General features: G+C 36.3%; 2 protein-coding genes across 2 annotated transcripts in view; one reads left to right on the top strand and one right to left on the bottom strand.

The window, feature by feature from the left end:
• LOC132158741 (dolichyl-diphosphooligosaccharide--protein glycosyltransferase subunit STT3B) overlaps positions 1–16,207 on the top strand; it is a 47,329-nt gene extending 31,122 nt beyond the window's left edge. Inside the window, exons 5-16 of the mRNA XM_059568287.1 lie at positions 801–900; positions 5,398–5,496; positions 5,666–5,812; positions 7,156–7,204; positions 10,224–10,378; positions 11,197–11,408; positions 12,147–12,334; positions 12,419–12,590; positions 12,749–12,922; positions 13,367–13,480; positions 13,656–13,862; positions 14,552–16,207. Coding sequence (XP_059424270.1) covers positions 801–900; positions 5,398–5,496; positions 5,666–5,812; positions 7,156–7,204; positions 10,224–10,378; positions 11,197–11,408; positions 12,147–12,334; positions 12,419–12,590; positions 12,749–12,922; positions 13,367–13,480; positions 13,656–13,862; positions 14,552–14,632 — 1,698 coding nt within the window. The 3' untranslated portion in view covers positions 14,633–16,207. The remainder of the gene's footprint in view (positions 1–800; positions 901–5,397; positions 5,497–5,665; positions 5,813–7,155; positions 7,205–10,223; positions 10,379–11,196; positions 11,409–12,146; positions 12,335–12,418; positions 12,591–12,748; positions 12,923–13,366; positions 13,481–13,655; positions 13,863–14,551) is intronic.
• A 1,448-nt stretch (positions 16,208–17,655) lies between these two features.
• The window catches only part of osbpl10b (oxysterol binding protein-like 10b), a 45,331-nt gene continuing 36,400 nt past the window's right edge, over positions 17,656–26,586 (bottom strand). The window contains exons 8-12 of the mRNA XM_059568286.1: positions 24,657–25,146; positions 21,096–21,282; positions 20,830–21,012; positions 19,254–19,407; positions 17,656–18,379 (exon numbers count right to left, since the gene is read on the bottom strand). Coding sequence (XP_059424269.1) covers positions 18,335–18,379; positions 19,254–19,407; positions 20,830–21,012; positions 21,096–21,282; positions 24,657–25,146 — 1,059 coding nt within the window. The 3' untranslated portion in view covers positions 17,656–18,334. The remainder of the gene's footprint in view (positions 18,380–19,253; positions 19,408–20,829; positions 21,013–21,095; positions 21,283–24,656; positions 25,147–26,586) is intronic.

Genomic DNA, 26,586 nt, shown 5'->3' with positions numbered 1-26,586 from the left:
TGCTCTGTCAAAGTGTCGTAGTGTGTAGGCGAACTAAAGCCATTATAAGATACAACATGCAGTCAAAATATATTATTAATATTAATAGGCGAGTGAAAGCTAACAGTTTATTAACCAATGGCTAATATCAGATATTTAGTTGCCCAGTGCAAAATTTAGTTGGTTTTCTTTTCTAAACTTGTAGTCATTTTTTTTTTTGAGTATATAAACCTTTTCTGTTTTTTGACAATTGTCCTGTTAAATATAGTTTTCATTTTATTAATTTATTTTTGTAGTTTTGTTTAATATTGTTATACTCTAACCCTTTAGTCTTGATGTAAAACTGACTTAAATTAATGCATTGGCAAGTTTACGTTTTATGTGTTAACAAAAATAATGTAATGTCTGTCAATGTCATAAATAATTTTTTTCTCAGTTTTTGACAGAAAGAACTAATTGTATTCAATGAAAGTGAAATGTCACTTTGTAACAAACCAAACTTAAACCAATGTATGTTTGCAATTATATTTTTCTCCCACATTTTATATTACTATATTATTCATAATATGAATAACTTCATATGATAATGATGATTAATATTTACAACCAACACTGAATACACCATGAACAACACTGTCTTTGTTGTAACCCAGATCCTTGAGATATAATAACCTTCTAATTAACATATTGAAGTATTATCTACTTAAAAATACTGATTCCTAATCTAAGGATCCTGATAAAGTATCAGGAGTCAAAATATTTCAGTATTTAGCTGGGTTTTTTGTGTGTTTGTGTATAACGTGACGTGTTTTGTGTTGCAGGTGTCTGCGTGGGGAGGATATGTCTTTATCATCAACCTGATTCCTCTCCATGTTTTCGTCCTGCTCCTTATGCAGCGCTTCAGCAGGAGGCTGTACATCGGTGAGTCACCTGTGTTGTGTGTATGTTTGTGTGAGCATCTCTGCTTTTTGTATGAAGTATACACATCACTGCCCACACAATCACGCCACGTAGTGCATGTTCTCCTATACAGTAATGAAGCGTGAACCTGATTTTTCCCACTTGCTTTTTGATTTGGACATGCAGAGATGCTTGCGCAGCCGTGATCGCTAAGTGCTTGACAGCATGAGTCTCTCATTGCATTGACAGCAGCATTTAAAGTTGATGTTTAATGATAAATTTTTTCCACCCACTTCTCTCTTGCCTTCACAACCAATCACACATGCAATGCTGATCTGAGGATGCATGGATCTTCATGTCCCTGAAAAGCCTTTGAATCCAGACATGCGGTCTTAAACGCCAAAACAACATGCTAACCGTGTCAATTAGGACTTCTAATAGCACGAATAATCTTTCTGCAAAGCGAAAAAAGACAACAGTTCTTTTCCTTCAAGAGCAAAGAGTAATTTTGTTCACTTTGATGGGTTACGCCATTTATTTTTTAGGCGGATGAATAATTAAAGGTGCAGTGCTTTTGTGAGACTTCTGAGTGAGCACTCTGATAAAAGAATGGGGCCTTGTGCCACTGGGCTGATTTTGTTTAAATCTTTATTAGCCCCTCCCACTCTGCAGCAGCTGCCCTGTGCAAAGTGCACTACTGATGGATGCTGGGTATTAACTCCATTCTGGAAAGTTCTTGCACTTGCCGCAGGTCACACTATTTAGGTCCCATTTGCCATGGCCCGACTCCACATGGAGGATCACTGCCACCTCTCCTAATAGATCATAGTGATTAGATTAAGTAGCACTGCTCTCGGTTTATGGGGCCGGGGCTTGGACAAAGAACAGCAGTCATGTTCAGAGATGAATGGAGAATGGTGTAAAACCAGTGGGATCTGGTTATTGCGTTTCTGTTTCACCTTGCTGTCTCCTCCTAGAGTGACGTCTGCTTTGCTAGCCTCAGACATTATGGTAACAGTTTATTTAATGACTGTTAATGTATGTCTTGCCCACAAAATGGCAAGAACTATTTGGAAGTCATCATGTCTGAACTGATTGGCTAGCTAATAAATAACTTTAAAGGGTTGCCTAAGCTGATTTGCAAGCAGCCATTTTACTTCGTGTCGCATAGTCAGACCTTAAGACTGACGGAAGAAGGTCTGGGAATCTTGGTTGCTTTGAATGGCTAAAGCCTGCCCAAGAGGACATCATTTTGAGAATCCAGCCTTTAGTTGATCCTGATAAGTGCTCATTGTCATAGTTGTAAACACTACGGCTTTCTTCTTTGATGAGGGGGGTTTTGCATCACAGCATCTTTGTTTCCAGGCGGAACGTTAAAGAACGCAACACACAAGTCTCCCGGAGGTCCCGTATAATTCAACCAATCCGATGATAACTTAAAAACTCCTGAAGTGTTTCCAATTTTGTTTAGTTTTTTAAGATTCTTTGAATGGAAAGTTCAAAGTACACAGTATTGCAATGGACATGTTTAACCATTTTTGAAAGATTCTTTGACCCCCAGCTTTTGAAGTGTAATGTAGTGTATTTAAGTTGAAGTGCAAATTTCTAATTAAATTTTCTGAGGTAGTCCATTACATCAAAATAAAACAAAAAATTGTCTATTGATTTCTAGGATATTTACTGTACAAACATTAATAGAGACCCAGACTTTCATTTAAAGCGATAATTCACCCAAAAATGAAAATTGATATTAATCACTCACCATCATATCCTTCCAAACCTGTAAGACCTCTGTTCATCTTCAGAACACAAATTAAGATATTTTTGATGATTTCTAAGAGCTCTCTCTGACCCTCCCATAGACAGCATTGTAATTACCACGATCCAGAAACGTAGTAAGGTACAAAGCAACAAGATTACTTTTTGTACGCAAAAAAAATAAAAAACAACAACTTTATTCAACAATTTATCTCCTCTACATCACCCTGGTGGATTTTGGAGAGTATCCACTGAACGTAAACAATGTATGCTGTTCTGAGTCAGCTGTGCCACGTGCAACATTTTCTACGTTATTTACACTTTGATCTGAATCAAAATAATGTATCTGCATGGTGCAACTGACATACAGTGTTTACGCACCAGGGTGACATGAAGAACACGGTTTTTATTTTCTTTTGTTGAGAACTAAGAACTGTTGATTCTTGGCTAGAATAAGCGGGGATGTAGGCCAGATTTTAGTCAGATACTATGGATATATAAGCTGCTTCCACACTGCAGGAAGTAATGCACGTTTCATAAAACTTCAGAGGTAGTCCAACTTGTCAGAATAGTTCTGAAGTTCCTGAAACTCGCATAGTCGACATCAAGAGAGATTTGGAGTTGTCAAAATATTCTTTGTTCTTTCTATCGTCTCAGATTTGCATGTCTCCTCTCCATCCCTCATGTTTACAACATAAAACCAACAGTATCCAAAGAGTAACAAAAGCGCAGCTCCAATCCTGGCAACTTCCATCGTTGTCCTTTGTTGTTGCTGCTATTGTGTGGTGCACAGAAATGACACAACTAGATTGCGTCACCACAGGGTTCCTATTGTAGGTGCCAATGCGAAAGGAAAAGTGTGTAGTTCCACTTCCAGGTATTAAGTACCAGAACTAGATATTCAGAAAGCCATTTTTTGTGACTCCAGACCTTTCATATTTCGTCACTAGTTAAATCAGCCCTTTTTAACTCTATTAATCGCTGCACTTTATCCAATTCCTTTTGAGAGTTTCTTTTACAAAACCGCCCGTCAACTGTCCACGGGTGAGAAAATGCTATGTTTTTTGTGTGTGTGTGTGTGTGTGTGTGTGTGTGTGTGTGTGCATGTCTGGAGTCTTAGGTGTGTATTGTCTCATTAGAGCATCCCGTTTTAGAGTGAAGATGGTCTGGTTTGGCCCTTAATTGATGCTTCTCAAAGGCTGACAGCTCATGTAGTTGCTCTGTCACAAGCGGCTTCAGTTTCCTTTACTGCGCAGCTATATCACCGTCTCTCATGTACACACACTCGCACCAGTGTGTTTTGGACCTCTCTTCTGACAGGCTGTCAACACCTGTCTCTCAGGTAGGGGTCCACTTCACGAATCTGTCAGTCAAGTGTTGCACAGGTGACAGACTGTTACGGTTGTCATTCTTCTAGGCATGACTGCTCTCCGTCACTGGTGTGTCAGTGTTTTCTCTCCGTTTTGTTTTATTGTGCAGTATTTGTCATTTTTGGCTAATAAGAAAAGACAGGTAGGAAACTTTGATATCTGGTTTAGAAAAAGAGGATAATACTGTATGTATATTGTGCACTAAAATAGATTATTTGTTGTGATATATAACCGCTTTCTTTCAAAGTGGACGTTTCTTGATCCAAAATAAGAGTGTGCATCTTTTAGTACAATTTTTGTTGTTGTTTGACTCTTTTACTCAACTGCACTTGTATTGCTGGGACGGGAGCCCAGATTAGATGGCATTCGGGGACATTCGAGGCCTCTAGTCTCCCTACACAACCCCGTTCTGCTTCAGGCAGACCCACATTCCACTGCTGCCATTGGACAAATGTAAATCCAGAACAAAACTGCAATGAACTCAATAGCTTCTTCTGCAGTCAAATTGTGGTGGTTCTTTAAAGATACTTTTTTTAAATTAATTTACTTAGCAGACTCTTTTACTCACAGCAATTTGCAAATGGGAAGAAAGGCCCAGGCAATTAATCTTGGGAAAATAACAATATTAAGAGTGCCTCAATGCAGATTTTGAGAGAGTGCAAAGTGGTACAGAACAGTGGAAATATTATTTCGTAAACCATGATAAGTTTTTTTTTTTTTTTTTTTTTTTTTTTTTTCATGATCACTTTATGAATAGCAAGTTTAAAAAAATAAAACTTAATTTAACTCTTTTGTAGTATTGTAAGTATCTTTTACTGTTTCTTTGGACCAATTTAATGTACCCTTGCTGAATAAAAATATCAATTTAATTTCTAAAAGAAGAAAAAAAAGGGTACATTTACGGATTAGTAGATGATTTTATTTTTTTCATTGTAATTGAATTACAATAGAGGATCATAAGCAGTTCATCACAGTGATAAAGCATTGTTCACCTTATAAGTGAAAATACATTTACTGATTTACTCGACCTTGGGTTGTTCCTGACATCATAAAGTGCACAAGTCCAAGTCAACTTTCAGGATACATTGTTTGTGTACTTACATGTGTGACAATCTGTCACCATTCATTTTAAATTCCTTGGAGGACATTTTTCTTCAGAATTACTCCTTTTGTGTTCCACTGAAGTCATATGGGGTTGAACATAATTGCGTTGAGACAATATTGAATATATCTTTATTTTGGGTGAACCATCCCTTCAAGTGCTCACGTAAGAGCCCTTTTTTGGAGACACATCACAATGACCATCTAGGTACACTAAGTTTGATAGTTCTGGTAAACATCTTTGCTTCATATAAATCTTGATTTCTTTTTCTGTTTCTCTTTATTTCAGCCTACAGCACTTTTTATATAGTGGGGTTGGTGCTGTCCATGCAGATCCCGTTCGTTGGCTTCCAGCCCATCAGGACGAGTGAGCACATGGCTGCTGCAGGTAAGACTGGACACTGGTCTCAGATCATCTCTATCAACTCAAATCCATAAACTCATCCCATAAGAGCAATGATTTATGTGCCATTAGATGAGCGGCAGGAATTTATGACCATTGAGAAAGAGTCTGACAAAGTTGAGTATGTGGATTAATGGTGCATGTGTGTTTGCAGGTGTATTTGCACTGCTTCAGGCTTACGCCTTTCTGCAGTATCTGAAGGATAGACTGACCAGGCAGGAGTTCCAGACATTGTTCTTTCTGGGCGTTTCTCTGGCAGCGGGGGTGGTTTTCCTTACTGTCATTTACCTGACTTACACAGGTGAGTGCAAAAACACAACAATTATATCCATTCCATTCAACCAACAGTTTTCTGTTTTTCTTGACCAGACAAAAATCAGGCTTGGTTTAAATAAGCCTTTGATTGAACCTCAATTAGTCATAGTGGGATAAACTGTTCCAATTTTCACTTAAGATGTCCTCTAGACAAGAACAAGTGAGAGAGGTAAAAATAGATATTTATTAATTATATGTCATGTTTGCTATTGTCTGAAATTAGAAGGCATCTATAACATGTAAACATAAAATTATGACTTTAAAAAAAAAAAAAAAGTTTTTATTTTAATACATGCTAAATGTAAATTATTCCTATAATGACAAAGCTAAATTTTTAGTAGACATTATTTCAGTCTTCACAATGCTTCAGATGCTTCAGAAATCATATGTTGATTTGATGCTCAAGAAACATTTCTTAACCATGTTAAAAATGGTTATGTGGCTTAATATTTTTGTAGCAACTATAATTTTTTTTAGAAGGATTTATTGATGAATGCAACAGTAAAAAATGACTTTTTTTGGAAATCAAATATTGTTACATTGTCTTTAGTCATTTTTGATCAAGTGTTGAATAAAAGTACCTCATTTAAATACAAATAAAATGTTGCTTCAATGTCATTTACCTTCTAAGTATATATCTTACTTTAATGCATAAACGTTAGTAGCTTAACAAAATCACTTTTGTCATGTTCATCATATATATAAAATATGTTGTTACGCACTAAAAATGATGCATTGTTTGCCGGTTTAAAGGTTTGTCACAACTTACGCTGATGAACTATGAAACACTTTTTATTTTATTCTGACGTTCGAATAGCAAATTCTTAAATTATATTTTGCCCTTGACTAAATCATCCAAACTAAACATCTTTCAGTAAGAATGGAGAAAAAAGAAAAACCCATCCACACCATCAGATCCAATTTTCTGCCTTCTCACCTGAATACAGCGTGACTCTATGACCTCAGCCTCTTAACACCGCACCTCAGCCGGTATATATGGAGTCAGGGTGATTTGCTTGTATTCCCGTCGCACCCGGGGCTTTCATTAATCTTTCTGCTGCAGGGCCTCGTCTGCAGCAGGCCTCTGAGATCTCATTAAGCACTTCCCTCTGCTCGCCACACTGCTTTTCAAACCGAGCGCAGACTCGCGGTGTAGATTAATTGAAAACGTCGCCGGCTGTATGTGTGGTATTAAGGTTCACTGGACGTAATCCAAGCTCGTCAGCTCCTCAGAAGTTGCTTGAAAGTGCTCTTGAGTCAGTAATGGTTGGGTGGTTTGCGTGCGGTGTGTTTGCGTTTAATGACTCGGTTATGTTCATGTGCTTTCAGGGTACATTGCTCCTTGGAGTGGGCGTTTTTACTCTCTCTGGGACACAGGGTAAGTATGCCGTACAGTTTACTTTGCATATACTTTTTTAATATGTGTGTGTTCCATCGTATGCGCAAGTTGCTAATAGGTCATTAGCACACCCTGTAAAGCGGCTTAACAACAAAAGACCGGATTTTGTCGGGGGCTCTAGCATGTAGCATGATTTAAGTCTGTAAGCAGCATCTTTGATTGCTTGGATTGTGTCCGAGTAGCTGCCTTCAGTTTACATTCATTCACGCCGCCATTGAAAACCCACTTCTAGTTCATAGTGTCTGATATTATGACAAATTGTAATTGTTATTTGCTTTGATGTAATCATGTGTTTATAGAATTTTTGTTAAAAGAAATTTTTGGGTAGCACTTTAGTATAGGAACAAATTCTCACTATTAACAAATTTCTTATTAGCATGCCAATTATTAACATACTGGCTGTTTATTAGTACTTATAAAGCACATTCTGTGTGACCATATTCTACGTTCCTAATCCTACCCAATACCTAAGCTTAATCAGTACTTTACTAACTATTAATAAGCAGCAAATTAGGAGTTTATTGAAGCAAAATTGGTTGTTAATGGTTTGTTAATAGTGAGAATTTGACCTTAAAATAAAGTGACACTATTTATTTTTTTAGATGTAAGATTAACAAAAAAATATATATTTTTTTGTTCGTTTCATTCATTGTCAATTTTAATGAAATTTTATTTAACAATTTTATTTTACAAAAAAAACAAAGCGTTTTAGTTGACTGTCACACTCTTGCAAACTTTAACCAATGTAATTCTGTGAAAAAATAAATAATTGATATTCTTTGAAAAACAAATTCCAGATATTTTACTATTAATATTTATAGATATAGTCATGAATCAATAATGGCAGTTTATTATTATTATTATTATTAAATGAGAATGTAGATTAGCATAAGCAATTGTATAACAAATACCCTGTGCAAATAGTATTTTATTTATTTGCATTAAATAGAATATTGAAGAAGATATGTGCTTAATTGTACTTAAACTTGTTAAAATGCAAATCTTAATGGTCCTAAAAACAGGCAAAGATTCTCTTGATTTTTAAGTTACTCAAGGTGACCCAAACTGTTTCTCGACAGATGTCTTGAGACTTGTATATTTACATGTAAATACTTATTTTGTATGGACTGTATGTCATGTGCTTTATGTAGGCTGCTAAAACACTGAAATGTTCCTGAAGTAATTGTATTGCTGTTTTATAAACAGCCGGCTTCACATTGGCTCTCTGAGCAGCATGAAAAACTACTCATTTTAAAAAATAATATACAGCATAAGCTCACATCACTCACAGGCAGAGTATATTGGGTGTTACACCAAGTACAGTGAAAGCGACTGGTGCAACATTTAGCACAAACTTTTCAGGACTCTGTGCACCGTGAAACAAATCATACAGCTGTGGATCAAACACACTCAACAGGACAGGTTCTTGTTAGTGATGAGCCTTGTATCGTAATTTCTATTAACTATAAAAAATAAAAATAAAAGGTGGGTTTTACGGTTTTACCTCTCAGCCATAAACCATTAAATTTTTTGCAGGCTTCTTGTTCTTTGCCCTCAGTAATACGTCGCCCATCATAAAATCATAAATGTGTAACCCCCTCGGTGCAGCAGCTCTGCAGGGAGACCCACAGTCCTGTCGAGCTCTCACTGTGCGCAGTCAGCCATCTGCGCCGCAGTCCGCACAGATACAGAAGGTCAGGTCGCCAGATAATGATCACAGCACTGATAGTCGCCAAAATTGAGCGCAGTAATGCAGCAAAATTGAGAGGACGAACAGCAGAGCAACTCCACAACAAACGAGCCCTTGTTCTGCGCTCTGCCCTTCCAGAGTCTTGACATTTTCACTTATTGCGATCTGTTTTCTTTTTATAAAGCAAACTTTAGCCCTTAGGGAGTGAAACTTTTTTTTTTTTACCATTGGAAATGCAATTCGCTGAAATATAATAGGCTTTATTCTTCAAAGTGTTGGTTTGATGTGGATTTTGTGGACGCTTTGCACTCAAAACTGACGCAGTCTGAACTGAACTGATTTAAAGTCAGTATGAAATCGAAATATACAATGGTTGACTGTCTTCATAATCTTTCATTAAAAGTGCATTCTTCCTCTGACATGACTTATCTTTTTGTCTGGTGTCACCTAGGCCCTGTCAGTTTATGTCAGCTGCTAGCCAAATAGAAAGAGGCATCGTATTAGCCAGTAGTAGTTGTTAGTGCAGTTTTGCGATAGTTAATGCAGTAATTTAAAGGAATAGTTCACCCAAAAATGAAAATTCTGTCATTAATGACTCAACCTCATGTTGTTCCAAATCCATTTGTCTTTGGAACACAAATGAAGATATTTTTGATGAAATCCTAGAGCATAGACAGGAACACAGCTGAAAAGTTTAAGGCCCAGAAAGTTAGTGATGACATCATTAAAATAGACCACGTGACATCAGTGGTTCAACCTTAATTTAATGACACTACATGAATGCTTTTTGTATGCAAAGAAAACAAAAATAACTTTATTTTACAATTCTCTTCAGTGTCAGTCCTTGATGTCACATGGACTATTTTAATGATGTCCTTACTACCTTTCTGGGCCTTGAACGTGGTAGATGTGTTGCTGTCTGTGCAGGGTCAGAAAGCTCTCGGATTTCATCAAACATATCTTAATTTGTGTTCTGAATATGAACGAAGGTCTTATGGGTTTGGAACGACATGAGGATGAGCAATTAATGATAGAATTTCATTTTTGGGTGAACTATTTCTTTAAATTACTGCTTTAACTATCGCAAAACTGCACTAACAACTACTACTGGCTAATACGATGCCTCTTGCTATTTGGCTAGCAGCTGACATAAACTGACAGGGCCTAGGTGACATCAGACAAAAAGATAAGTCATGTCAGAGGAAGAATGCGCTTTTAATGAAAGATTATGAAGATATGGTTCGTTTTATTTGCAACTTTTTACAAAGTAAGTTAGTTAACAAAGCCCTCCCTGCCTCCTATGCTCAGATACGCAAAGATCCACATCCCTATAATCGCCTCTGTGTCAGAGCACCAGCCCACCACCTGGGTCTCCTTCTTCTTTGACCTGCACATCCTCGTCTGCACCTTCCCAGCAGGCCTCTGGTTCTGCATCAAGAACATCAACGATGAGCGAGTCTTTGGTGAGCATGTCTAACAGCCTTGAAGTTACCAGATGATGTGTCTACATTTAGTTCAGTTCATTGTTTAAAGTTATTGCAAAAATGGCTCAGAAATGTGAATTCCTGAGAAAAATTCTAGCTTTATTTGATTCCGGATGACAATTGATTTTATATTACATTTCTAATGCAGTGCCATTTAAACTTGTGTGACTTACGTGTCTAAATACTTTTTTAGTGATGGTAAATAAATGTCTTTAATGTTTAAGCTATTCAAGTTACTTTGGAATCATTTAAAGCCTTAGTTTATAAAAAACATTAATTGATAGAATTAAAACGTATATATAGTGTTGTCAGTTGAAATGGCTTTTGCTTTTCTGTAAAAAAAAAAAAAAAAAAACACACAATGTTGTTCTTCGAGAAGTGCCACTAAACATCCTTGAGCTTATTTCTGCCAGCAGGCTGTTTATTCTGAACAATTTCGAGTTGTATCCTGTTTATGCCTGAGAACACTCACTGATGTTTTGATGTCTATTATGAGTATTTTTATTTGTGGAGAACAGAATGCATTGAATTAGTCTCAGTCCCCAGAAGAGTTTGTTTTATTTTTTAATTGCTGTCATGGCGTTCTTGAGGTTTTTTTTACTAGAATAAACAAGGGAACGTGAACAGGCGACATGTTGCAACATGTTTAAAGGCCCACTTCTGTGTTTTCCCTATTTCTCTGGAGTCATTATCCAGTACAGAACTATAAACACTACACTGCAGTTCATTAACGTTCATTCTACACTGCACTTCCGCATTGTCTGCTGGAATCATAAATGTTTTCTGTTGCCCTCTAGTGGCTCTGTACGCCATCAGCGCGGTGTACTTTGCTGGTGTGATGGTGCGTCTGATGCTGACGCTCACCCCAGTGGTGTGCATGCTCTCAGCCATCGCCTTCTCCAGTGTGTTCGAGCACTACCTGGGCGATGAGATGAAGCGTGAGAACCCGCTGGCTGAGGACAGCAGTGATGAGGATGACAAGAGGAATCAGGGGAACCTCTATGATAAGGTCAGTGAAGGGGCAAAGGTTAGTACACCTTGGTGAATACATTTAGTATTTTAGGCCTTCCATGTAGTAACACGTGCATGGTACCATTTAAATGCAACTTAGATTAAATTACAAATATTATATTATATACTATTAAAAAGTGTATATTCATAATAATAATTGTAAAAATATAATAACAGTATTTTATATTAACTGATTTTAAATCTAATTGAAATAATTATTGAAGCTATTATTTTTTTGACGGAGATTGTGTGTGTGTGTGTGTAAATATATATATATGTGTACACACACACACACACACACACACACACACACAGCATAGTTGTTTATAGTTTCAGTTCTTCTTATAGTTCTATACTATATGTATATATACAAACACACACACATATACACATACAGTACACATATGCACATATAATGTGTATATATATTTAATTAAAATGTTATTTAAATGTCATGATGAGTAATGTTGTGTAATATTAAACCTAGTGTTATATCTTTTTAATAAATAATCATTTAAATCAAATTGGTTTTAAATCAAACTGTTTTTTTTTTTTTTTATCAAACTGTTTTTAGCAGTAATTGTATTTATTTATTTATTTCCCCAGTAATTGACCGACCCTTTTTGAAGACCCTGTGTTGGTTTATTTTGTTGTTACTGAAAAAGGATTTGGTGATTCATGGCTAGCTCATCTGTATTCAGTCTGGTCTAGTTGGTATGTACTTGTTCATTTGCAGGCCGGCAAAGTCCGAAAGCATGTTTCGGAGCAAGACCGCCCAGAGGAGGGTTTGGGCCCCAACATCAAAAGCATCGTTACCATGTTAATGCTGATGCTCTTGATGATGTTTGCTGTGCACTGCACGTGGGTCACCAGCAACGCTTACTCCAGTCCTAGTGTAGTGCTTGCCTCATACAACCATGATGGGTAAGAGCACCTTCATGTCATCTATTTCTTGTTTAAAATAATAATTCTTCAGTGTTTTCTTCATTCATTTCTAATTACCCTCAGATCGCGCAACATCCTGGATGATTTCCGTGAAGCATATTACTGGCTCAGGCAGAATACAGAGGAACATGTTCGAGTCATGTCCTGGTGGGACTACGGGTATCAGATCGCAGGCATGGCCAACCGCACCACGCTGGTGGACAACAACACGTGGAATAACAGCCACATAGCACTGGTGAGGGCAGACAACTGTCCAACTTGCTGTTTTTTAGAAATAAATTGTGGCTTTTTCTAAATCGCCAAGATGTAACTGATTTGTTTTGGTATCTTTAGCTCAGGAGTGCCATCTTGAGGACAATGAAAGCTCATGTTCAGTGTTCGTTCCCTCTGCAGGTCGGTAAAGCCATGTCCTCCAATGAGAGTGCAGCCTATGAGATTATGAAGTCCTTGGACGTGGATTACGTCCTGATCATTTTTGGGGGAGTGATTGGATATTCAGGCGACGACATTAACAAATTCCTGTGGATGGTGCGCATTGCTGAGGGAGAGCACCCTAAAGATATCCGGGTCAGTGTCAATTTATTCTGTCGCTGAATTTGTAATGTGTTTTTTCCAATGAAAATAGCCAAAGAAGTTGTGGCAGTCCTACAGAGGGAATGATGTTTTCTGACAGGATTTTAGCGTTCTGATGGTGCTCTGTGCTTTAGTGTGCTGTCACATGAACTCTGAGACATTGTGTGTCTAAATGAATCCTTCCTAAAGCATTGTGTAACAGTCACTGTCTTGGACAGTTTCTGTTGTTTGGCTTCAGGTCGCTCACAATGAGAAATATTCCTGTTATTATACAATCATTTACATGCTTTTATTTTTGTGATTTAATTTTTTCTGTTGTTTGAGTCTTTTTTTTTTTTCTGAAAAATGAACCGAGATCATTTGATAGGGACAATGTGTTCTGCTGTTAAATATGTCAGAGATGAGTCCTCAAACGGCCATCTTTTTGTTTTTTCGTAGGAAAGTGATTACTTCACACCGCAGGGGGAGTTTAGAGTGGATAAGGCCGGCTCTCCAACCCTGCTCAACTGCCTGATGTACAAGATGTCTTACTACCGCTTTGGGGAAATGCAAGTGAGTGTTGCTACCCTGTAAATCATTAGGTCTATACACAAGAGTGTTGTAATTGTTTTCTGACAGCGGTGGAAAACATAGGCTGATCTTTGAGCTGTCGCTATCTCTGATAGTGTAATAATGCACATATAGACAAAACCTTGCCGCTTGCTTAATGCCAAAACACCTTCCCCAGCTGGATTTCCGCACACCTCCTGGATTTGACCGGACACGAAACGCAGAGATCGGCAACAAGGACATCCGTCTGAAGCACCTGGAGGAGGCGTTCACCTCCGAGCACTGGCTGGTGCGCATCTACAGGGTGAAGAAGCAGGAGAATCGACAGGCTCTGGACCACAAGCTCCGCAACATCGCAGCCAAGCAGAAGTACACCTCAAAAAAGGTTCTTCCCTCTAGATTCCATTTAAACATCTGTGATGTGTCTGTGTAAACTTCAATCATTTCAAATCTGTTCTTGTTCTTTTGGTTAGTTTAAAGAGCTTAATTGGGGTATTTCGTATTAAGACCATATTAAATTGTATATAGTAAATAGGAAAAAGTCTGTTTTAAGGAATGTTCTTAGTTGACACAAAGGATTAATTGATCATTTATTTTACTGTTAAAAAGAACAAAATGCATGTTTGAGGGCTTCCATGTCCATTTAGCCTTTTTAATCATATCAATAATAATACATATTTATATGATAATAAATATTGTTTAAAAATATACATTTTATAATATTTGATATTAATATTCTATATTCTATTTCTAAAGGTGCGGTAATGACATAAAATTTTAACCAGATGTCTGTACCAACCCAAGTAATCCATACATACAAAGAAGAAAACAAATACGTTTTTTTTTTTTTTCTTGTTTTTAGAAAACTATTGTTTATGAATGATTATAGCCAGATGACAACTAAAAAGTAAATACCACAAGTATTTGAGGGAAAATTTCCTTTTTTTTGGATCTCGATTTTCACCATAGTCTGTTTGAGATATAGTACTATTGTGTCCAATGGCAAATTTTCATTATGAATGTTGATGACTCGGGTATGTTGTTTCAAATATACTCGTTTCCTTTGGTTCACAGACAGCCAAGAGGAAGAGGGGATACATCAAAAACAAATTGGTTCTGAAAAAAGGCAAGAAACTGAGCAAGAAGTCTGTTTAGCTATTGAATGAAAACGTTGAGAACGGAGAAAAAAAAAGAGGAAAACAAAAGACAAGGACAAATGCAACTAGTAAGTAATCCACCAATAAAAAAAGAACAAACATGTTGTCTGGCGCCGCCCACCTGAGAACATTTGATTGGAGGCTTTTGGTCCGGCGATTGCCACGACGACACGGAGGTTCCATGATGGGTTCGAGGATGGGGATCTAACAACTCTGGATTTAGTTTTGTTCTTGCGTTCTGTTTTTTTGTTTTGTTTAGTTTTCTTTCGTACTTGAATGTGCTGGTGAATCGAGAGTTCTGCCCGTGTCTCAAACGGCACGCACTATTTTTGTGGTACAGTTTAATATAATCTATAACCGAATTCTAAAACAACCAACAAATATGAATTTCATCAAGCTCAGTGAACCTTGGAGCACCAAAGAGATTTTTTTTGTTTTGTCAGAGTCTGTAATAAATGGTTAACCTTTGACTAAAAAATTATTTCAAAATAAAAGATATGTAAAAATCGGAAGAATACGGAGCAGTCTGCAGTTCGACAGCCCCTAAAATGCTCTCTTGGTTTCAACCATTATCTGATAAACCCGGTTTCCTATGTAAAGAATGCAGTGGGCTCTTTGTGGCTCTTTTTCTAAGGCAGTCACCGCAAAGGACTCGATTATTAGTAACGTTTAACTATTGTGGTGATTTTGAATTTAAATGATTTTGTTTGTTACATCAATTTGAATGTTTTATTTTTTGTTTCGTTTTTCTATTGGTTGTAAGATTTTATGCAATAATTCTAAATTCAAATGAAGAAAATCAGCTTTTATTTCCTGTGTCGCTCATGTGTTTTGTCCAGAGGGCCGCTGTGGTTTGGCATCTCCTGCGCACACGTTTGTGAAAAACAGATGCTTATGGATGTTTTTCTTGGGCCAATTATAAATCAAATTTTTCTCCCCTTCCTAAACGACTGTCTGTCAGGACAAAGAGTGAATTGAATTAGTTGTAGGTTTATAAAATGCTGCATTACTAGCCTGAATGCACTTTGTCTTAGTTCACCTTAATGTGGATCCACTACTGAGTAGCATGCAGGTGGAGAGTGCGTATTTTTAGTATGAATATTCCGATCATTTTTTTTATTTTACGTTGAAAAGGGCGCTTCCTGTACCATCCAGTGGGTTTTTTCCTCGGTTCTTTTGGGCTGCCATTTAAACTTCCCTCTTTGTTTGTTTTCTGGTTTTCATCCTTGTCTATTGCTTTTGCTTCATCTGTTTTTGTAAGATATTTAGAAGGAAAATTTGATCGATTTTCCCCCTCTTCTCCATAACATATCCATATTATTCTACGTGGAGGGCTCTGCAGCTTAGGGGAAGGTATTTATTAAGAATGCGTTTGAAGTTGAGAAGAGGAAGCCTTTCATCCTGAAAAGCAAAAACTGTTTTTTTTTTTTTTTGTTTTTGTTTTTTTCTTCACGTGAAAATTTATTCCATAAATTGTAAAATAAAAAAAAATATATTAAAAAAGAGCGAGAAAGGCAAATATGCTGTTTGTAAGAATGAGTTGATGCCATTTGTGATTAAAAGACTCGATGAAAGAACCTGCCTCATCCATGCTTGCAATCTCACAACCTTTTTTTTTTAATAATTATTTTGTCAAGGATTATCTTTTCTACTGTTAATAGAAAGAGTAAAAAACCTTTTCATCTGTAAGTCATCGGTGTTGCTCTGCAGGTGTCCTCTAGGTGGCAGCCACATCACATTACATCGAGGAGCAGCTCAAGACCGTGACGTCTTTCAGAACGGCTTCAAGTTTTTGAACGAATCAATCGAGCTCTACGTCACGTGTCTAATCATTCAGGGAAAATACGTCATGACAACACTGAGCACAGTCACAATTCCTTAACTATTCTGAAAAATTTATATTTCTCAAAAAAAAAAAAATTGTACTAGTAAAATATAGTATAACGAAATATGTGATTTTCATGTTTATTCAGAATGCAATTACATTTTAATACCTTTCTTAAATGGATATTTTTTTTTTTTTTTTTTACAACCGCACAGTGTAATTGGGGTCAAAATGGGCAATTGATGGCATGTAAAAATGCTAAACTGGCTTTCATATACCCGAAGTCTACTTTAATAATCTATAATGTGTGTGTGCTGATGGCCAGTGTTCTGATCAAAGCTCAGTGTTCAGTGGCACAGAGACCAGAGCAGCTTTAATACATACAGTCTCTGTCAGACGCTCCGAGGCACTCGTCTTCATTCAGTCGAGACACTTTGAGCCTATTATGGAAGTTACAAAAGGAGCAAGTTATGTAACTGGTTTTGGTTCAGCTGGTTTTAAAAATATTACACACATTTGTCCTAGTTATGAAAATACTGAGGGGGAAGCTGATTAGTGATATCTGAATTTGTGGCTTTACTCTTACATCACCTGATTTAGATGTGCAACTGACAACTGCTCTTTACTACATTAGATACATTGTAAATTAAATGCATTTTTGTAAGAATTATGATGTAAAAATTAGTATCTAACATAAAATGAACTACATAGCTCGTTTTAAACATCAAATGTCTGTTTACAACACTGGCATTATTTAATATATTTAACCACATGGTTACATTAAACTATTGCTCAAGAATCAAATATTTTTCATTATGGGAAATGTGTTTCAGTAACCAACATTTGGTCTCAACCTAACTTGTCTATTGAAAAAGCCCTGCGTTGTCTACATGTGTGACCCTGTTACTATATGATGTTTACATGTATATTTGGACATTTTCAAATTTATTTGAAAAATTACAATTACTTATTAGACAAAGCGCAAAAATAGTCTAATCTCCTGATTTATTTGAAAAGAACTAGCGTTAAATACAATATGCATTTTTGTATTTTTTTATTGTGTATATATGTGACCATGTGAGCAGAGTAACACCAACAGCATTTGATTCTGCAGAAATAGTTTTGGATTCTCGTTTTAAAAAATGAAAACGTGTGAAAAGGTCAAACTCCTGAAGATCTACTTTTTAGAAACCAACTTGGATTTAAAGTGAAGTGACTAAAATGCATGCATATCGCTGACCTTACGAAATCATCATGAGGGGAAAATACATTTGCACAAGATTTTAAAATCTATTCCTTTAAATATCCATTTTATTCTTTCTTCAGGAAGTTCAAGCACAGTACTGTCCTCATATGGAAAGATTGATTCAGTCATTCAAATAAAATGGTAAGATCATGAGAGGTGAGCTCTATTGAACATGAATACATCACTGCTCTTGAATACCCAGAATGCTACTTGCATCAATATCTGCCTTTACGGTGTTCTAAAATAACAGTTATATAACATTTATACTCTGATACAGATGCTACATCTCTCCTGCGTGAAAAATCACTTTACTCAGTATTGGATTACCAGAATGAATATACAAATATAAAGATATTGCACAGGGTCACACAGTTCAGGCCTCCACATCCAAATCTTCATTATCCAGAGGGGCTTTTGAGGGTTTTTTTGTTTTGTTTTAAACCACCCTCGAGTTAATTTTTAGTTTTTGGCACCTTGCATTCTCCATGAGTTGAGTTGGAGAAATGAATCAATGTCTTTTCCTGCTGCTCGAGTCCCATTGGTCGGCCAGCCCCTCGCTCACATGGACGCTCCCATCCGCAGGGCTGGAGGTCTGTGACGGACCCAAATCATGTGGCTCCAGCTTGACTTCACTTCGTCTTCCACAGAGGACTGTGGTACACCCATCCGTCCCCCTGAAGCCAATTTAAGGACAGAAACAAATAATAGATATGCTAGATCTGATCCGAGAACCAATATCCTGCATGACTCTGAAGCTAATCGTGAAAGACAGGACAGTGAAGGGAAATTAATATTTGGCCCCATTGTAAATACACTGACATGACGCATAACGTTCCATAAACTGCTAAATTTAATTTAAAATTTTATATATATATATATATAAAATTACACCTATATTTAAGAAATATTTACATGTACTGTATATGACATACTTTTCCAGAACAATTAGTCACATGACATGTAGAAATATATATTACATATATTTCTTAAATATATACATGTATGTGTGTTCACTGTATATATATATATAAATGTATGTATTATGTATACACAAACATTTTGGATATGATTAATTGATTTGGCAGCACTAATATATAAGTGCATATATACTGTGTGTGCGTGTATATGTGTATGTATATATATATATATACATATATATTTTTTCTTCTATTTACAAAGTCTATTTACAAAAACTTTTTGTGAAAATTATTGAAAATATTAAAAGCAATATTTTAATTTAAAAACAATATTTTTTATAATATAAAATATTTCTTAATATTATTCTTTTTACTGTATTTATGATCACGCAGCCTTGATGAGCTTTAGGCTTCAAACACACGAAAATGTCTTGCAGCTCTAAACTTTTGAATGGTTGAACTTTTATTTTTATTAATTTTGGACATCTCATTAAAAACACACCTGATTGAGGTCTGGTGAACTGAAACCAGTCTAAATATAAAGGGTTTTTATTAACAAATGTAAATGTGAAAAATGAGACTGTAAGTCCTCATAAAGTATGCTATTTAGTGCAGGATTAGAAAGCCTCACCTCTTTATTGAAGTACTTGGGTTTCCAGGTGGTGCTGCTGGCCATTCTCTGCTTCCCTTCCCTTCTCTGCTTCTCTTCCAACTGGTGTTTGTGTTCAGAGGCCGCATCGATGTCGCCGGCCTTCAGTGCCGCTGTCACACGCTGCCATAGCCTCCTGTCAATCATTGTCACAAGACAGGGAAACGCTTGATTCACTGAACGTCGCATGAATACTGTGCACAGTCTGGAAAGAATCAGTTTTAAAAGATGTCTGGCTGCAAAACTTGCTGAAGCTGTTTCGTCAATGGTGTTATGTCTAGCCATATTGATCAGGATAAGAAAGGCAACCTCAGATGATGAATCAGCTAAACCTTTTATTAAATTAGACCCCAAACCTTTTTGCCTGCATACCACTGCTTCCACGCACCTCTCTGGTGCTCTGTATCTTCTTTTGATTGCATTACACGTGTGTGGTAACACCAGGCTGAGAGCATTAGACTACTCTGATGGGCTCTGTCCTGTCCGGCTGGATCTCTCCTCCACAATAAGTCAATAAGCAGCATTAGAGATTATTGAGTGAAGCCTGCAGCTCGCTCAGGGCCAGAGCGGAGCATGGGGGTCACGAGTATTTTAGAAGAGCTCTAGAGGGGCAGGATTTAGTTAAAATGCAGGATGCTCATTCTCCATGGCATTATCTGGATCACTGAGCTCTGATCTTCTACACTCGTTTATTAGTATCGTCTGAGTGCCTCTTTTCCCTAAAAGGAAGGTTTCACTATGCTCCCATTTGAAGCATAATGAAAATAGACAGTAATGGACTTGTGTACAAGATGAATAAAACAAAGTAACTAAATAAATACACATTATTTATATGAATGTATTTGCCGTAGTACATTTTGTATTTTGGCAAGTCTGACAATCGGACCATTTTGGCCTTCTCGACACTACTCCCAAATGGCTGCATTAAAAGAAATTTTTTTTTAAAGAGGTTAAAGAAAAATCCCCCCCCCCCTCTCTCTCTCTATCTCTATAGTTGTACATTAAAACCCTACTAAATGTAATTCATGAAATACATATTTCAGTTTATTAGCTCAGCTTATACGGTAAGATGGTAAATTGCCAAACTGAGGTATTTTTTAAATGGTTATGAACTAAAAAAAAAAAATTTACCTTTTAAAAAATAAATACAGCAAGGCTATAAATCTAAAAGAAACTTGAAAAGGCATACAAAGGATTAAATATGTGGGTTGTCACACAGACCTGACTAATCTGATTTTATGGGATAAAAACAAAACAAACAAAAAAATTGAGTTGATTAGCAAGTTTTCAAATTGAGGAAATTTTAACAATATTTAGCAATAATTCATATTAATTGAAACAATATTTAATGGTTATAAACTTTACTTTTTTTACTTTTAAATAAAGGTTTAAATCTGCTACTCATATAACATGAAAAGTCTACTACTAAAGAAAATAAATATAAAATGGTAAAACTTGTAGGAATAAGTGCTTCTAGGAATGCCTTCATGTTAATTCTCGCTATCAGTTCTCTCGCATTGTCATTACTGAAGCTAAATTGATGAACGCATCTCCTCACCTGGATTCATACTGGCCCTGTTTCTCCAGTGGCCGGATCTTCTTCTTAATGACTGGCAGTTTGGAGGTGTCAATCACTTTGGTCTCTCCGCTGCTGTAGGTGAACTCCAGCGTCCCGTTCCACTCCCCCTGAGCCTTGCAGACGATGGTGCCGGTGGGGTTGTGCTTCACCTCAGCCGTGACTCTGTGGGAGAATGACAAAAGAAAAACGGTTTGACCTGATCTCAAATGAAACAGGCTCTCAAAGATAAGTCTCTGCACTCTCACCTGTGGACCTTCCCTCCGTAGAAGGGTTTGGTGTGGAATGTGACGGCGGAAGAGTATCCGCTTTTGGCGCAGCAGATGGAAACTTTCCCACCCAGCTCCACCCAGGGCACTGTGAGGATGGAGCGAGCGTAAGCAGACGGCAGCGTGAACACATACTCCTCATCATGCTCCAAGAGATGTAACACTCCTAACGGAAAACACAGGGCACAGGTCACACACTCACCAGGAACCGTAGATACAGTACAGAATGGTTTCAGCTCAACTCCATATAAAAGATTGGCAGCAATACTCATCCAGATGAGAAATTCAAAAAGCAAGCAATGTATTATGCTAGATGTTTAGGTTATGATCAAATTAAAACATGAACAGTGATTTTGCATTAATAAAAAAAACAGTTTGGTCTCTTAAATGTCAAACAGTTTCACACAAACAGTTTTCAAATCAAATGTCCTGTAAGAATTCTCAAAGAAATAATGAAATCAGATCCTAATAGATAAACCGATATGACATATTTCAATATATTACTTCAATATATTACTTCAAAATTAACAAATAATTCAAAATTCATTTTGATTGGCAACTTAATGTTTTAAGAACTTTTCAAAGGTTTAATTTTGCATTATAAATAAGTAAACAAATACAAAAAAATACACATAAAAATGCTTGAAAAGGTGGATTCTTAGAGGGATTATGGACAGTGATGTTATTGTTAACTAAAACAAAAATATATATAACTAACATTTTGTTCATTTGAAATAAAGCTGACATATAAATATTAGATAAAAAAAATAAAATCTTGCCTTGGCAACCAGCTAAATTAAAATATGTTTAAGTTTAAGCACTTAAATTCCTGAAACTATAATTGAATAAACAAATAAATAAATTAAAAACAGAAATATACTAAAAAGCACGTAAACTAAAAAGTAAATAAATAAAATAAAAGCTAATATAAAATATTAACAAAAAACTATAATACTATAATGCTAAAAGCAATTAAAAAAATTATAGCGAATGTAAAACAAAAATAAATAAATAATTGGAAATAAAAAAACTTTGAAATAATGAGCAAAATGGAAGCCACAAGCCATAAAAAAGTAAATTAGGAAAAATTTTAAAAAGCTGAAAATATGAAAGGTTTACAGTAATATTAAGATCAATATATATATATATATATTTTTTTTTATTACATTGTTTATATCTGTATGATAAACAGTTATGTTAATGCTGTTAATGCTATGTTAATGCTAATGTAATAATGACACATTATTACCAATGTAAAATCTGGATCCTAAAGCAAAACTACTTTTTTTTTGAGCATATTGGAAATGGTTCCAAATTATATTAACAATCCATTAGCATGCATTTAGGACTATTAGTTTTTAAAAATGAAATTCAAGCTTAATTACCACTATAATCGTTCTCTACAGCCCAGTGTCATGTCTTTTGACCTGTTCTGATTCATCAGTAATCAGGATGACAGATTTTTTCCCCCTCAATAATTGTATCAGTTTCCTGGTGAACTTTGATTTTAATATACTATATTATAATGCAAGTCTCGAAGTACAGTTGGAAGTTATCAATTCAAATGATGAATCGCGTCTAGCTGTGTAACTCGGGTAACATCTGAAGAGCGCGAGCATGTCCACAGCAGCTCTCTCAGTGGGCCTGACCTCTTTTTATTCTAGTTACATAATGGACAGCTGTCTAGTGGCAAAATCTCTGTGGGCTTTCAGCCAGGTCTGACAACAGCACATCTGTTTCCCAGAGACAAGAGAGCTGAAGGGGTCGGGTGCGGTTCGGCTCCCTGTCTATGGATCTCTGCTCCAGAAGGGTCAAGCGTGCTACGGCCTGAAGCAGTTCCCCGTGAGAATGCTGATAGCAGAGCTTCTCTGAAGATCCAAGTAGAGAACAGTTGAATTCATCTGTGCTGACACGTCAGTAAACTACATTTGATGGAGCCGACATGGCTGATCAGTAGGAGGGACATTCACTGTGTTAAGGCTGTCCAAACACCCTTAATTCAGTCATAATGTCAATTTGTAGCGAGCCCGGAATGCTAATTGACTACGGCTTCCATCAGGAAACTCAAATGGGTTTTTAGAATAGTGAGCATTTTACTGTTTCACAAAAGAAAATTATCGTGCCATGCATGAGTTATTACAGTTAAACAATAAAAAAAAATGAAAAATGTAATAACAGTTAAAGCAGAGATTCTGGAACAGTCTATGCATCAGGGAGTGAGATGACAATGCCTTAAAATACTCCCTTTGTTGGCAGCTCACCAGTTTTAGAATCAGAATGAAACATCAAGCGACTGAGTGAAGTGAAACATCAAGGGGAGAGTTTTTCAAACAACAGTACGTTTCTGCTGTTATTCTCGGAGACAGATGGAGTTGTGATATAAGCACCAGTAAATATCACAGGCCCTGAGGCTGATACTCACATAACCACAATCAGCTGATCTGAAACGGTATGCTCTTTGGACACACATTTGAGAGGATGCAGGAATAACAGCTCTGCCTGGATGAGCAAACCCTCAGGCTTTAATCAAACTGTAATGAACAAATCTCAACACTCCCAACAGACAAATGATTGCCCTAAACACAACACAACTTTATAAATAAATTAATGCTTCTAAGAAACTATATTAGCAGTTTTTCCAGACATGTTTTGTTTAGTATGCAAACCTGACTCATAGTAAGATCTTATGGATGAATCTTGAGAACTGAATGAACTGGAATCTTGTTGCACTATATAGCCCCACCCACTGTGAAATCTCATTGGTCCAAAATGCTCTACTTAGCACATTCTGTTTGGCTGTGATTTGTCACATGGTGAATTAATTTGCAAAAGCACAGTACAAGGTCTCTTTTATCTTTCTTTGTCACTACACTGTATTATTTTTGAACAAACGTATGTATTGTGTTTTGCACAACTTTTATTTGAATATTAAATAAGTAATACAAATAATAATTATCATTTAATATTAAAATTCTGACTACTACCTATAAGACTATAATTATTTTCATGCTATGGGTATATCAATATTAATTAAATAAATTAAAAAATAAATAAATCATATAAATACTTTTTTATTTCAGCTAGTTGCTAAGGCCACATTTCTCATTTTTGACCTAAAATAACTACAACTATACACTTAAACACACACACATACAAAAAATATAAAAATAAAATTGAATTCAAAATATGAACAAAAACTGTAAAAGCATACGAATGATACGAACTGAAATGATCTGATCACATCATAAAGCGATGCATCATGAAAAATTTAGATTTATTTGTATATTCACTCTTATAATTTAAAGATTAATTTTATGTAAGCATTGGATAAAAAAAATATACCTAAAATATGCATAAAATTATGTCAATTGAGCACAAATAATTAAATACTTAACATCCACTGATACCAATAAATCAAAAATGTACTGCTATCAGTCGATATGGTACCAATGTACTGTGCATTCTTATGTAAAATATTTGTCACATCAATAAAGCATACTAAAATTGAAACTAGTGTTAAGAGAGATTCGTCAAACCCACCTTCTCCAACCATTGACACACCTATGGACATGCCCATGAATTTGCTTTTAGTCCAAACATGGGTGTTGACGCATATCTGCCGCTCTTTGCATTCGCAGTAAAATCCAGAGACTGGGGGGTGGTGGGACACCTGCTCAGCCACAAAACGTAGCCGGTAAGATCCTAACCCTTCATTGGAGGCGGTCTGGGTGGAATGAGCAGCTGCAGGGGCTGGACTTGAGCTGGTAGTCCTGAGGGGCCGCACCTTATCTTGCGGTACGTCCCATGTGCATTGGAAGCTCTCCCCCAGAATGGGGTTGTAAGGCTTCTTGGCCACAGCACCTTTACGACCCTCGTGGAAAGCAGTCAAGTAGTATTCCACAAACCGGATCATACGTTCCTCTGCTGTCGCTCCAGATGTGATGGCCAAAAACACATCCGGATGGGCCATGAAGTTGGCATACATCTCCAAAAGAGAGCGCTTCTCCAGGATGAACGTGGGCAACACCACCTGAGAATTGATAATATTGGCATGCATTAGCTGACCAATATATAGCTGCTGATTTGAGGAAACTTAAGCAGCAAAGAACATATTATATTATATATGTATCGCATAACTTCTCTGTATTTCTGTAGTTCCTCAAATATCATAAAAATCTCACTGATTAATTAGCATGAATGAATAATTCACTCAACCAATTCGTTTGGAAACACTGACTCTTTCCCTTCTATCCTGAGCAATGACTCTGCTGAGGCTTTGTTCAGAGCTGTTTTTACTGTTGAATCAAAACAAAGTAACTGGAAATATTGTACCTAAAATGACTTAATAATAACTTCTTGTTTTTTGAACTTCTGTATTAAAGCAATATCACACTTGCAATCTGTTTTTTGATCAGTTGATTGGCTACGTGCCACTAAAATCAGCATAGATATAAAAAAAACCAAGCAATCTTAGCTGAGTGATATTGCTTATAATCGGGGTGGGGGATATACCAGTAGAGGCAATGAACCGGTAGAAATTTGTCAACTGGGAGAGATTCTGAACTATTGTCTCTATCACAGTTACACATAAGGCACTACTCTTGCCTTAACCACTTTTGTAACTTTAAAGGTGTCCTATTATTCTCTTTGACAAAGCCTTGATTTTATTTTGGTGGTGTACTAGAACAGGCTCTCATACTAGGTTGTTTGAAAAACACATCATTTTTCACATATTTTACATTATTACAACACCTCTCTCCCCAGTCTGGCATGAACGGCTTGAATAGTTCCTGTATCAAACGAAGGCCCACCTTCTGAAATACAAAATGTGCTGTGATTGGCTCCACTTGATTGATTGATTGATTGATTGATTGATTGATTGATTTTATTTATGGATCAAACCGGTACAAAAAGAAAGAAACAGTAATCCAAAAGGATAACATGCAAAAGTAAAAATACTTATTTCCAGCATGGTCCTTGGTGTTACACACAGTTAAACAATAAACAGAAAACACAATAGACAAGAAATAAAAAAACAAACAAAAACAAACCCATACAATATGAGGAGGAGGGGTAAAAAAAAAACATCACGTAAAAAAAAAAAAACACTGTAAAGACTCTGCAAATTATCAATAACTAATTTACCCTGTCCCATAAATGTTTTTTGACCTGTGATTTAAAAATTCCTCTTGATGATAGGAGTTTTGTAACAGTAGGCAAACTATTCCATGCCATGATACCAGTATAAGAAAAATAATTTTTAATTGCATTTCTCTAGGAACTATGCAAGAGCGGATGCTGGCCCTAGTATTATAGCCATGCTGCGTATGGACCATGTTTACATTAGAGCATAAATATTTGGGGGCATGACCATTAACAATGTTAAACATATGATTTAACTTAAGTTGTTCTACTCTTAGATGTACAGGTAGTAGACCAGCTCTTGTAAACTCCTCCCTACCTATATGAG

The sequence above is a fragment of the Carassius carassius genome, chromosome 15 (genome assembly GCF_963082965.1).
Source record: "Carassius carassius chromosome 15, fCarCar2.1, whole genome shotgun sequence".
NCBI lineage: Eukaryota > Metazoa > Chordata > Actinopteri > Cypriniformes > Cyprinidae > Carassius > Carassius carassius.
Note: the sequence above shows the minus strand (reverse complement) of the source record. Positions and strands in the feature narration are given on the sequence as shown.